The 12,835-nt window shown below is 40.4% G+C and overlaps 1 protein-coding gene across 2 annotated transcripts in view; it reads left to right on the top strand.

Moving 5' to 3' along the window:
- ENPEP (glutamyl aminopeptidase) overlaps positions 1 to 12,835 on the top strand; it is a 43,299-nt gene that overhangs the window by 13,321 nt on the left and 17,143 nt on the right. For both annotated transcript variants that reach the window (XM_074991971.1, XM_074991972.1), the window contains exons 5-9: positions 1,460 to 1,614; positions 2,256 to 2,369; positions 4,089 to 4,223; positions 7,004 to 7,069; positions 10,856 to 10,921. In XM_074991971.1, coding sequence (XP_074848072.1) covers positions 1,460 to 1,614; positions 2,256 to 2,369; positions 4,089 to 4,223; positions 7,004 to 7,069; positions 10,856 to 10,921 — 536 coding nt within the window. The remainder of the gene's footprint in view (positions 1 to 1,459; positions 1,615 to 2,255; positions 2,370 to 4,088; positions 4,224 to 7,003; positions 7,070 to 10,855; positions 10,922 to 12,835) is intronic.

Here is a 12,835-nt window from a genome sequence, read left to right as displayed (position 1 = left end):
ATGAGAATGCAGATATAGAATTTTTTTATTAAATCATGCTATGAACTGTCTAATGGCTTACCCATGTAAAGCCACTGACATGCTAAATTCTCTGAAGGCTTTGAACTTCCTCTTTTCCTCACTCCTAAATATCAGCTAAGTTGCTATAAATTTCCATATGTATTACAAATTACAACTATATCCCAAGACCTACCTAAACTGTTGTCCATTTATCTGGCTATAAGCTGACTCCATTTTGTGGGTCCATTTAGACAGGATCTTTACTATCTGTAACCAAGCTCATGTTTCTGTAACATGTCTAGTGGCCATTTAAAGGACACTAAGTTTCCATCTATGGTAAGCCTCTGTCCCCTGACAAATATTTAGAACATAAACCAGCTAAAAGATTATATGTTGTGGTCCTCTGGGTGTCAAGTTGTAGGAGAAAAGATCTCAGCTCTCCAACTGAGAACCAAAAGTCCATCTTTCTTTCATAGCTGTATAATATTGTCTCTTCATTGTTAAAAATTGATTACATCAGAATGGGTGAATCAAAGAGGATTTTAACCAAGTAATTTAACTAAATTCATTTACTGTCACTTCAGAACTTTTGGCATCATTAATATTTCTTGTGACCCTCATTTCTGTGTCTTTGACAGATAGTATAGCATGTCCCATACACCTTGCCAGTTTGATAGCTCTGACCAGTGACTGAACTGGCTAGAATAAACAGACATTAATAATTCTACCTGCAATTTGCACTTAAATATCTGCGTAAGGCTTTTTGTCCAGTTTTGAATCCATTTGATCCATTTTATCCTGATCCATTTGAAAAGGCTGCTGTCAATCCACACACAACAGAATGTGAGGCCAATCAAATCCAGAATTCTTATTTTAATTTGTATTGATTATGGAATTGGAAGAAGTGATTCCACAGATTGCAGTGAGAAGAAGCAAAAGTTTTACTACATGGAGTATTTACTTCAGTTAATAAGACAATAAACATTTGTTACTTCAGAGAGTGATTAAACAACAACATGCTTTGTTATGCTATGGGTATTTTCAGATGCGTTATTGCCAAGAGAACGTATCCCTAGAAAATGCTCTTAATTTCTGAAGCCAAACTGTAGTGTTGATTCACTGTAGTGTCTTTCACCACACGGTTGCACAACACTTTACCTGAAAATACGACTTTGAATAGTGTAAATTTTCAAAGCTACATTAAAGTCGTTGGAGCCATGACAATTTACATGCAGTTGAGAAACTGCCCCAGGGTATTCCTGAACATCTCTGTTCCAGATTGAAAGTACGTATTGCTCATTGCAATACTAATATGGAAGACAACCAAAAGGTGAGCAACAAAACAAGCTATTACCTTATGTTGTGAATATGCAGAGGGCTGCTTTCTACCTCAAAAGGAATAATCACTTAAGAACTTAGGAAATACAATATTTACCCAGCTTTCTTGCTTTCCATATAGATAAAATAGCTATTCCAGATTTTGGAACTGGTGCTATGGAAAACTGGGGTCTGATTACTTACAGAGAAACAAATCTACTTTATGATCCCAAAGAATCTGCTTCCTCCAACAAACAGAGAGTAGCAGCTGTGATTGCCCATGAACTCGTTCATCAGGTAGATGCCTTTAAATGTTTAATGATTTTAAAGCACTGGAAGTGCACCATATCTGTTCTTCATTTGTGAAAATAATCAGTCGTACATTTGGTTCCAGGTCTTGTAAGCATGTTAAAACCTCACTTTAAAAATAAGTGCACAAAGATAATTCTACAGTTTTATAGCACTGAAATTATTGAAAATGGGCTTTTCTCAAAAAATTAGATATTAGGGCTAGATTTTCAGCCAACCTCTGAAAAATCTGCTTGCAACATCATCTCTCTCACACCCACTCACCCTCATCATTTACATGTGCAGATATGTGGCTGAAACTTGCAAATGGATGCAACTAAACTATGGAAGCTGCTTGAAAATTTGGTCCATATAAAGGTAAATGAAATCAAGAAGGAGAAACTAAAAATACTTCCAGTGGTGTATGACTCAGTATCAGTCACTGCTGTAATATGTAATTTCATAGTACAAATGATTAACGTGAGTCATCATCTGAATTGTTATTAAAAACCCACCATTATGACAAATTCTTCTTAATGACAATGGGAAGAAATGTAAACAAAATCAATGTACTGCAAGAAGATTTGCAGTATTATAATATACACTTACTGTAATAGTTAACACTTCATATTTAATGCTTACAATTGTAGTGGTTTGGAAACATTGTGACAATGGACTGGTGGGACGACTTGTGGCTGAATGAAGGGTTTGCCAGTTTTTTTGAGTTCCTGGGAGTCAATGCTGCAGAAGCTGATTGGCAAATGGTAATTATTTCTGTACTATGTTGGTTATTTGGAACAGAATGAAAATTACAGTGACATCATAGACTTTGAAAAGAAGGAGGCACAGTGGATACTCATACATTTGATTAGGGTGGCATGCAGCTACCCAGAAAAGGAAATCTATTAACAAATTGGCCTGTGCAGTCGTATACCACAAAACTCTTTTGGTCGGTCCGTGTGAGGGCTTGGCTCAGTTTCTTGCCCTAGGAACTAAGTTCTGTTCTGAAACTAGTCTGTAGGACTTGTGAAGTTCTCCTCCCCTGAGGAAAGTAATAAATAGTCAGTAATTAAATTCTGAACCCAGACATGGTGATTTTGCAAGATGGCTATATGTCTTCATCCTGAAGGATGACGATTCTCCTTTTATTCATTCAGAAGTGAATTATCTGGTTTGGTTTCAAGTGGTTACATAATCACAATCCAACCTGGAAGTCTGGTGGATTTGCAAGTGGGGGTTTAGGGTGAATTTCTTTAGATCCAAACCTTTTGCTTTGCTCTGGTCCCAGATCAGAAGGTAGGTAACAGTTCTCCCGTTCAAGCTGCTACAGGCGTTTTAACCACTAAGTTATAGTACAGGGCAGATTTAACCAAAATAAAGTTTAAAAAAAAAAAGTGGTGACCGGGTGTCCTGCCTATCCTAAAGCTCCCAATAATGATAAAGGTGGAGCTGAAATAGTTCAACTTATGATGCTGCAAGAAAATTAAAACAGGTGTGCTTATATATATTTTACACATTGGAGGACTAATAACTTCTTGTCTGAATTAGGTGACTTTGTTACCTGTCAAAAAAAAAAAAAAGATGTCATGGCCTATTTCTACCAAATTAATATGAGACTTTAGCTACCATATGCATTCCTATTCTTATTTATATTTAGTTTGTTAGATTTTAGCATATTAAACCCTTTACAGCCAAATGCCAGTCATTGAGACATTTACTTTTAGCAGTGACCAGAGCATAACTTCTGCTCCAAAACAAAGCCAAAAACCATGATACATCTTTTCATTTATGCAATTCTGTGCTGTACATGGGGGGGGGGGAGCAAATTCTTCCACCTTGTGTTAACTACATTGTATCCAGAAGTTTGAAATTCCATTGGTCTTGCATTAACATAACTATGTGTTACTATCCTGAGGTGTTATAGTCCTTTTTAAAATCCTTACATTATTTTAGAACTGTGTACCAATGAATGGTAAAACAGAGAATTATAGAGAAGTTTAGTCTCATTCATCTATTAATCAGGAATTAAGGGAATATGTATAAAAATTACTAGATCTGCCAAAGAAAAACAGAACTAAAATAACAAAACAATCAGGGACAACCCCTGAAGAAACCCTACATACTCCTCAACCCAATCTCTACATAGCCATCTGTGCTATGTTTCAAATCTAAATTGGAAATAGTCTCACTTTTTTGCCTTGCTGAGCTTTTTGTGTTTTGGGATGCACCTTTGCAAACAGGATTCTATAAGCCATAATTTATCATAGCAGAGGGAAAAAAAGTCCCCATCTTAGAAATACAGTGCTAATGCACAAGTCATTCTGATGAGCAGGTGAAGTTTCATTCTGTATTCCTCCTCTGTCCACATCCCCACACCCCAAAGACAGGTCTGGAAGTTTCCCTTAAAGTTATAATCTACGTGTTCTTGGAATAAGAATTACAGCCCTGGTTTTGTTTCTGTTTTAATGTTTTCTTTTTACCAGCTCGATCAGGTGCTAATTGATGACGTGCTGCCTGTGATGAAGGAGGACTCCTTGTTGTCTTCCCACCCTATTGTGGTCAATGTGTCATCTCCTGCTGAAATAACATCTGTATTTGACGGCATCTCATACAGCAAGGTAAGAAAGCCCTGGCATTATAATCCTAACTACAACAAAGAGCGTTTAAGGAGGAGACAAAAAGATAGTGGAGTAAACAGTCACCCTGTGTCTTCACTAGTATTTTTCCCTGAACAGTTCCCCATCATTGAAGTCACAGCAACTGCAATAATTTAGCCAGGGATACAGGCAGTCATCATAGTTCTGTGTCATCTAACTCTGCTCACAGCACATGCAGAAATATGGGGATAAAAAATGCTGGCAGTTTCTGGTACTCTGTCCACCCTAGAGCTCCCATTGTGAATGATGGAACTGTATTTTTTCTAGAATGTATAATTGACCTAGTGTTGATAGCAGTAAATAAATAAGGGCTTCTAATGTTGCTGAAGCAGTGACAAGAGACATGTCTGCTATTTTTTAGTGGAAGTACTTGTAGGAGCCAGGCAAAATATTTTACTGCAAACTATTTCTGCTAATGTTTGGTTTTAATATACTTAAAGCATTTGGGTTAACAGTTGTACAGATCATTCCCATTTGATGGCATAGATAAGAATTCCTTTAATCAAAATTCTCAGTCCATGATGCACTCAAAGGCTAGGTTACACAGCAAAGTTATTTCAAAATAACTATTATTGTGAAATTATTTTGTCATCTACACTATGTTCACACTATTTTGAAATAAATTTGAAATAGCAGGTGTGTTGTGTCAAAATCTTTAAACCTCACATAGCAGGAGGAATAGCTCCTATTTCAAAATAGTTATCTTGAAATAGTTGCTGGTAAAATACAAGATAACAATTATTTCAAAATAGCAGCACTAAGTTATGAGTTTACAGAAAGCTCTTCTTCAGGCCATATTTATGTTTCTGATTAAATTGACATTGAGTTGTAAATGGTGCATTGTCAACTACCATACACTTTACTAATTTGTTTTAGTGTTACCTGAAAGGAAGCAAAGTAATCTGATGATTAGGGATTTGCCTATGTACAGTAAAAACAGACCAAGTTAAATCCTCAAAGGATACTCAGATTCCAAATAAACTACATCCCTGTCTCCTAACGAGAGAAGCTTGCCTTGCTCACCAACAGAATTTGGTTCAATAAAAGATATTACCTCACCCTCTTGTCTCTTTAAGTTGGGAAAAGACAGTTTGGCCATATTATAGAGCTGGTTGAACTTGAATTATTGCCTTCCATTTCTCTCCAAGTTTAACTTTACAGTTTAATCCATTATGTCTTCATATAACAACTGATGCTGATACAGAGTTCTTTTTCAACTAGTCTTTAGAGTCTCAGCATTTCTGAATCTTGTGCATCAAAGCACTAAAGCTTCCCAGTTGATCTGGCCCAAATGAAAGAAATTATGCAAAAATACTATGTTTATGTAACTTGCGTTCTTCACTGTGTCACAACTTCAAGGGGATAACAACAAACAATGAGGAAGTTTGTGAAGATGAGAAACACATCTCTACATTGTTTATAAAAGGGTCCTTATTGTCTTTATAATTAAAAGCAGTCCTGAAGATTGTAAGTCTCTTCAATTTTTCTAACAAATAAAGGTACCTTTTTTCCATTTGAAAAGAGTCATCTGCTGGTCAGATTCAGAACTGCAACAATAAATTGGAAATAAAAGTTTCTAAACTAGGGACATATCTATTAGGCCTTGGTTACACTAGCCCCGGCCTTTCAGAAGGGGCATACTAATGAGCCACTTCAGCAGATGATGATAAGGTGCTGCCATGAATGTGCAGCGCCTTATTAGCATAATGGCAGCCATGTGTTTTGAAAGTGCCACTTTCGAAAAGCACACCGCCCGTGTAGACAGGGCCTTTCGAAAGGCCCCCCATGGACTTTGAAAGCCCCTTCTTCCAATTTGGTTTTGGGCATGTTTGCTAATGACGCGCTGCATATTCATGTAAGTGCCTCATTAGCATCTTCCAAAAGGTGGGAGCTAGTGTAGCCATGGTCTGACTGTTTGAAACTGCAACTCTATATCAAAGCAAGCTATGGAAATTTTAGCACATGGTAGCACAATCCACATGGCCAGCATTCAGGAGGCTTGTTCACTGTCTGTTCACGCGCTGGCTTGAGACGCACTAAATCTTGGTGTAGACAAGTCCTAGCCATTGCATAAATATGCTCCATATTTATAACCACTCTGGTGTGACTTTAGTGTGTCCAATCAGTCATCGCTAGGAATGGTGTTTCAAGACTTATTGAGGACTAACAAGTATCTATTCTCATGGGACAGTGACAGTTTAAAAAAACATTTGAAATTTTTTAACTAACCTATTTATCTGCCAGGGAATACAATTTACTAACCTTAAAGTTGTGTGTTGGATTTTGTTTATTTTGTTTCCCTCTCTTTTGTGGCTCTCTCATTTTCTCTCTCCTGCCTGTCCATTATTGCTTCTCTCAATTTACTTATCCTATTCTACATTGGGGTTATTCCCCACCTTCTTCCTTTCCAAGGCCCCATCTCACTTAGTCTCCTTCTAGTCCCCTAAGATTCTTTCACTGGAGTATGTGTCAGGGGGCCTGCCAACCTGCTTCAGAGACTGCTATTTTTATGCCATCCCAGCATCATTTAAGCCAGGGGTGGGCAATAAAAAAAAGTGGCAGCCCACCAGGGTTTGTCCCGGAAGACCTTCACCACTATATTTACCTATGCACAGGTATTGGGTGATCACAGCTCTTGCTGGCCATGGAATTGAAAAAAAGAATTGAAGTCTTTTAAAGTAATGAGAATCTAGTTTTTAAAAGGTGTAAAATGACCTTATTCCCTTTCTTTTTGTACTTAGGGAGCGTCAATTCTCAGAATGCTTCAAGACTGGATTACACCTGCAAAATTTCAAAAAGGATGTCAGGTATGAAATACAGTGAAACACTCCGAAAACCAAAACAAATCACATGCAGCAAAGGGAAAGATTTTTGTCAGAAAAGTAAATCTGATAAACTCATGTTTAGTGTTCCCATTAGAATTAAAGTAACTATACCTGCATTAAGATATATATTCCTAACAACATCTCTAAAATAACATTATTCCAGTAAAGCTACATTTTATTTTTTTGGGAGGTAGGTACACTAACTTCGTCATTCACATCTGAAAGAAACTGATTAGACAATAGCTTACATGAATTCTCAGCATGATGATACAGTTTGGTAATGACATAGGCATTATGAAATATTTTGCAAAGGGAATAAGTAGCACCATTACGTGATGATTTATAATCACAGTAAGTTAGAATTTGAACAGCAGTGTTGTATGTGTATTTGAGGGCCAGCCAGTGATGACCCTAGACACATGATATGTAACAATACCCTCCTGATTCTTCCTTAAATACTTTATCCTTGTCCTCTTATCAGCAATAACTAGTCACCCAGCTATCAAAGCACTCCTGCATCTTCCTAACAAGTACCTCTAGAACACATAGTTGTGCTGTGCTGTTTATGGAAATGTACCTGAAAGGCTTTACAAATTTTGATTCACCAGCCCAACACCTCCAAAACTTGAAGTTGGTCCTGAGGCCATTAAAGTCAAACTTCACCTCAGAGCATGCAGAGTTATGCCACATTTGTCAATCCAGATGAGTGGTGCTAAGAAGCACTTGACTCAGGGGTTGGGGAGATCTCTCCTTTACTTTAATCCTACTGAGAGATTAGGATATAGGTCAACCACCATACACACAAAAGAGAAAATTGAAGAGGGGTTCTCTCCAAAAATAGAGGACATTACTGCTGTCCTCTGAAATCTTTAAATAACTAATCATGATACCTTTGCTGCCTGGATTATTAAAAATGTTAATATCCACACACGTGCCACACCTCCACAAAACCAACCCACTTCCCTCTGAGATACTACAGTGACATTTTTCAAGACCTCTTCTTCAAAGTAAATCCTTAGAAGTGGTGATACAGATACCTGAGCCCCATGTACTCTATGGTAGACCCCCAACTTATGTGGAGGTTGCATTCCTGTGCAACACCACATAAAGTCAAGTTTCATGTTACCTGGGGGAGCCAGGAAACTCACCAGCACAGTAGCGCTGGACAGTTTCCTGTGAGCAGTGCGGAGCTGGGAGCCTGGCTCCCAGCCACCCACAAGAGACAGGAAACTGATCGGCATTGCTCCGATGGTCAGTTTTCCAGCTCCTGTCAGCAATGGCAGCCAAGAGTCAGCCCCTTTCAGGAGCTGTTAAACTGCTCCTGTCAGGCTGCCACTCCTGTCATTGGTGGGAGCTAGTGCCTGGCTAATGGCTGCCCACCATTCACAGGAATCTGGAAACTGACCAGTGCTGCTGTGCCAGTCAGTTTCCTGGCTCCCCTGAGTGGCGGACAGCCTGGACCCACGCACCAGCTCCCTGCCACTCAGAGTCGCATTAACCCAAGATTCATGCAACTTGAGTGTGCGTATCTCAGGGTTCTACTCTACTGCTCTAATAGCTGCTCCCAAGCTGCAATGCATGGTACCAAGATAGAAAGGGGCTGGGAGAACATCCTGGCTGGTCAGCTGATTGATTATATTGAAATCAACAAAAATTGTTTCCATACCTCAGCAAGAACAGTTGTAAGAAACACAATCATTCAATCACACTTCATATTATAAACCCAAGCTGCTGTGACAAATACTTCTGCTTAGCCACATCACTCTAAAAGCACAAAATAGCTGTGGTGATCAGACAGCACCACCTACTTAACATTTAGTAAGATGGCCAGGAAAGAAAATATCACATGCTATTTGCTGTGTCAAACTCTCAGAGTAGCACTGAACTTGGAAAAAGCATGTTTTAGCATTCAGTATTTAAGCATAACAGCAAATCATTTACGCATAGCTAATAGTTAGCTATTTAAGCCTTTAAGAAGATTTTGATCATACAATGCAGTTGTCCAAATTATCATAGTTCAACTTTAACTTCCATTTTTAGAAACCCCTAAAATAACTCTTTTTCTGACCTGTTAAATAACGCAGAAATTTACAAAAAAATTCTTTATTGTTTACTTGACTGGGCAAAATGTAAAAAATCTAGGGCTCTGTCTAGGATTAATACATTGATGTGCAATGAATTACACTGGAAAACACTGATTTCCCCATTTTAAGATTAGACCTGTCCTTTAGAAAGTACTGAAACTTACAGGGCACTAACAGATGTACCTTGCACTGCTCGGCTCCTTAACTGAAGTAATTTTTTGAAAAATAAATGAAAAATGTCCATGCTGTTAATATTTTTTCAAAAATGAAGAAAAATTAAGGCTGTGTGGGTGGGGAGGGGATTCTGGAGAGAAGAGGTGCAGGGAGTTAGTGGGGGCTCAAGGCAGAGGGCCCAAGGGCAGTGTGGGGTGTCGAATTTAAGGCAGGGGTCTCAGGGCAGGGGTCTGGGTGGTGGTGGGGTACTGGGCCACCTCGTGGCAGTGAGGGTGACACTGCTATGGTGGCAGCTCCTACCTGGGGCTTGGATCTGCACTCCCCATCCAGCAACTCCTCCTGGGAGGGAGGGATTTGGGGCTGCTTGCCGGTCAGGTGGTGGCAGAAGCTCTTGCGGCTGTGCCCTCCAAACCTGCAGCTTCTCCAGAGGGTAGTGGCTGTCCCATCCTGCATCCTGTAGTGGGGGTGCGGGACAGCACCTTGTTGGCTGACCCCAGACTCTAGCTGCCCCTGTGCCAGCCCTACACTGGTCTGGGGGTGTGATACTTTCGGGGTTACCTCCAGCATCCTGCAGCCCCCTCCATCCTGCAGCCTGTCTGGGTGGGGCAAGGTTCTGGAGCTTGCCCCTGGCCTCCACCATCTCCCTCCTGTGGCCTACAGGCTGTTCTGGGATTGGTGTCTCCCTGCAGCAGCCCCCTCTGCGGCCTGTAGGCTCTCCTCATGGTGGGGGAGGCTCTGGGATTGGGGCAAGGAAGCTATTTTCCCAGTCTTTGCGGCAGGCAGGATGATGGAGCCACAGCCCTGCTGGCCCCTCTATTGGTGTTGCACTGCACCCCAAGTGGCCACGCTTAGTATCACCTCTTTCTTGTCTGTGCCCCTCCCTTTTCCTTCCCACCTCCGTCTGTTCCCTCCCTTTCCATGTCCTGAGAAATCCTGGGATTTCAGGCATTTCTGTTGCAAATGTTTTCTCAGTGAACTTCTAGGTTTTTACTGTTCCAGTTTGTTTTTAGATTGAGACATAGAAATTAATATAATTTTTATAGAAACAGTGGACCCAAGTTTAGTTTCCAAAAGAAAGAAGCTGGCTTTCTTACAGACAGTCATCCTGGAGACATTAAGATCTTTCCTTTGCCCTAAATTTTCACTAGGAAATGGTGTTGAAAAGTCATATGGATCAGTATTTCAGATCCTTATAATGCAATGTGCAATATTTTAATACGTCTGGCTTTCCCAAAGCTAGAGGAGTGGGAGCAACTGATTTCACCCCACATTTGCATCAGGAGTAGTGAGGATACCTCTGAGATTTCCTTTCTAGAACAACCTGTGGACTCTGCATTAGGAAAGTGTTTATAATTTTCTTCTGTTCGGAAGGCAGTGAAATAAACAAACATACATACCTCAGAAAGAATAGAAGCACAGTTAGGAAGGTATGCTGCATACTGGTAGGACATATAACGTTACAATATGTGGATTGTTTTGAAAAATGGCATATTTCCTTCTCTCTTTCTAGGAGTATCTAAAAAAATACCATTTCCAGAATGCAAAGACAGATGATTTCTGGGAATCCTTGGCACAGGTATGATCTGTAACCTTGCTATTAAAGTTTCTGTACTGACCCTACAGTTTAGAATTTCATTTGCCTTTTTATGTTGTGAACCTCTGGAAGAGAGATCATTGCCCAGGCAGCCTCCTCCAGCCCAGCAAAGTCCAAATCCCATCACGCTCGCAAATAGTGATTTTTTGGAATGGGAAAATTGCTAGGGGATAAGTGAGGGTAAATTGCTAAAGCCACATTCACAAGGTATTTAAACGATTCCAACCTACACATCTGTCCCCATAAGCCTCATTTAATGCATGCATATATATATATATATGCTCACCCAGTCTCCCATTCCCCTAATATGATTCTCTCTATAGTAGGGTTTTCTGGAGAACTCATCACAATAGTATCTAAGCCAGTCATGTTTAACCTTCCCAAACTTACTGTATCCCATTCAGGAGTATGATTTGTCTTGAATAACGTTCAGTTTCATCTACTTAAAAACTACTTGCTTACAAAATCCAACATAAAAATACAAATGCATCACAGCACATTATTGTAAATTTGTTTACTTTTCTCATTTTATTATATAATTACAAATCAAGTTCTGGCTCTTCCTCTCAGTTGCCTCCTGAAGCCCAGCTGTTTTCTGCCTACCCGTGTTTTTAGCTCCTTACTTGGACACCAGGGCTATGTCTACACTAGCCCACACCCTTTCAAAAGGGGGATGTTAATGAGACACTTCAGGATATGCTAATGAGGTGCTGTTATGACTATGCAGTGCCTCATTAGGATAATGGTGGCTGTGGCACTTCGAAAGTGCCACTTTCGATCACGTGTGGCTCGTCTACAGTGTCCTTTTCGAAAAGACCCCGCACACTTCAAAATCCCCTTACTCCTATAACGAAATAGGAATAAGAGGAATTTGAAGTGTGGAAGGTCTTTTCAAGAAGGACCGTGTGTAGATGAGCCGCACGATCAAAAGCAGCACTTTTGAAGTGCCATGGCCACCATTATGCTAATGAGGTGCTTCATATTCATGACAGTGCCTCCTTAGCTTATCCCGAAGTGTCTCATTAGTATTCCCCTTTCAAAAGTGGGAGAAGAGTGTAGCAAAACCAGCTTCTCTGCCCTGGGCATTAATATCTCCCCATTAGACTCCAACAAAGACTCACATCCCCTGTCTGATCTGACTTGTTTTTTCCTCTTTTGATAAGTGCTGTTGATACTGGGCCATTTCCATCTTGCTAAATAGAGCTTGTCAGCTATGGCCCTCCCTCTTACTGGGACCCCACTCTTTTAATACCCCTCTGAAACCACCACCCCCACGCATGCATCTGATGAAGTGGGTCTTTGCCCACGAAAGCTTATGCTCCAGAATATCTGTTAGTCTATAAGGTGCTACAAGACTTCTTGTTGTTGACATAGCCCATGTGTCTTCTGCTTTCCCAGCCAGATTCCAAGCTGCCATTGTGCCCAAATTCTGGATTAGTGTCTCCTCTCCTACCCGTAGGCCCAGGCTCTCCTTTGTTCTCTACTCCCACTGCTCACATTACCTGTTTGAGCTGAAAAACACCTTAACTCATTTCTCTCCAGCACATGGTGGATTGGAGAAGCACTGGCGAGGTCCCATGACCTCAGTCAGAGTCAGCTGCACTTGAATTTGTGTGTAAAAAGGAAAGGGTGGGGCAGCTGCTTAATTATAACAGCTGTCCTTAATGCTTGCTGTTTCTCCTTCCTTCCCCTGGTACCTACTCGAAGTTTTCTGCAGGATGGAGGCAACAGCTCAGCTCTGTTGAGAATTCACGGAAGGGCTGGTTTGCAACCCATAATTTGGGAATCCTGCTCCAGAGGAGATTGCCCAAAGTGATGGAGTCTCCGCTAGTCCTTCATGTGCTCTACTGTCTCCTCAGAAGGCAGCAGAGGAGGGAAATCATTTGAGCTTGAAGT

The sequence above is a fragment of the Carettochelys insculpta genome, chromosome 4, assembly GCF_033958435.1.
Source record: "Carettochelys insculpta isolate YL-2023 chromosome 4, ASM3395843v1, whole genome shotgun sequence".
Lineage (NCBI taxonomy): Eukaryota > Metazoa > Chordata > Testudines > Carettochelyidae > Carettochelys > Carettochelys insculpta.
Note: the sequence above shows the minus strand (reverse complement) of the source record. Positions and strands in the feature narration are given on the sequence as shown.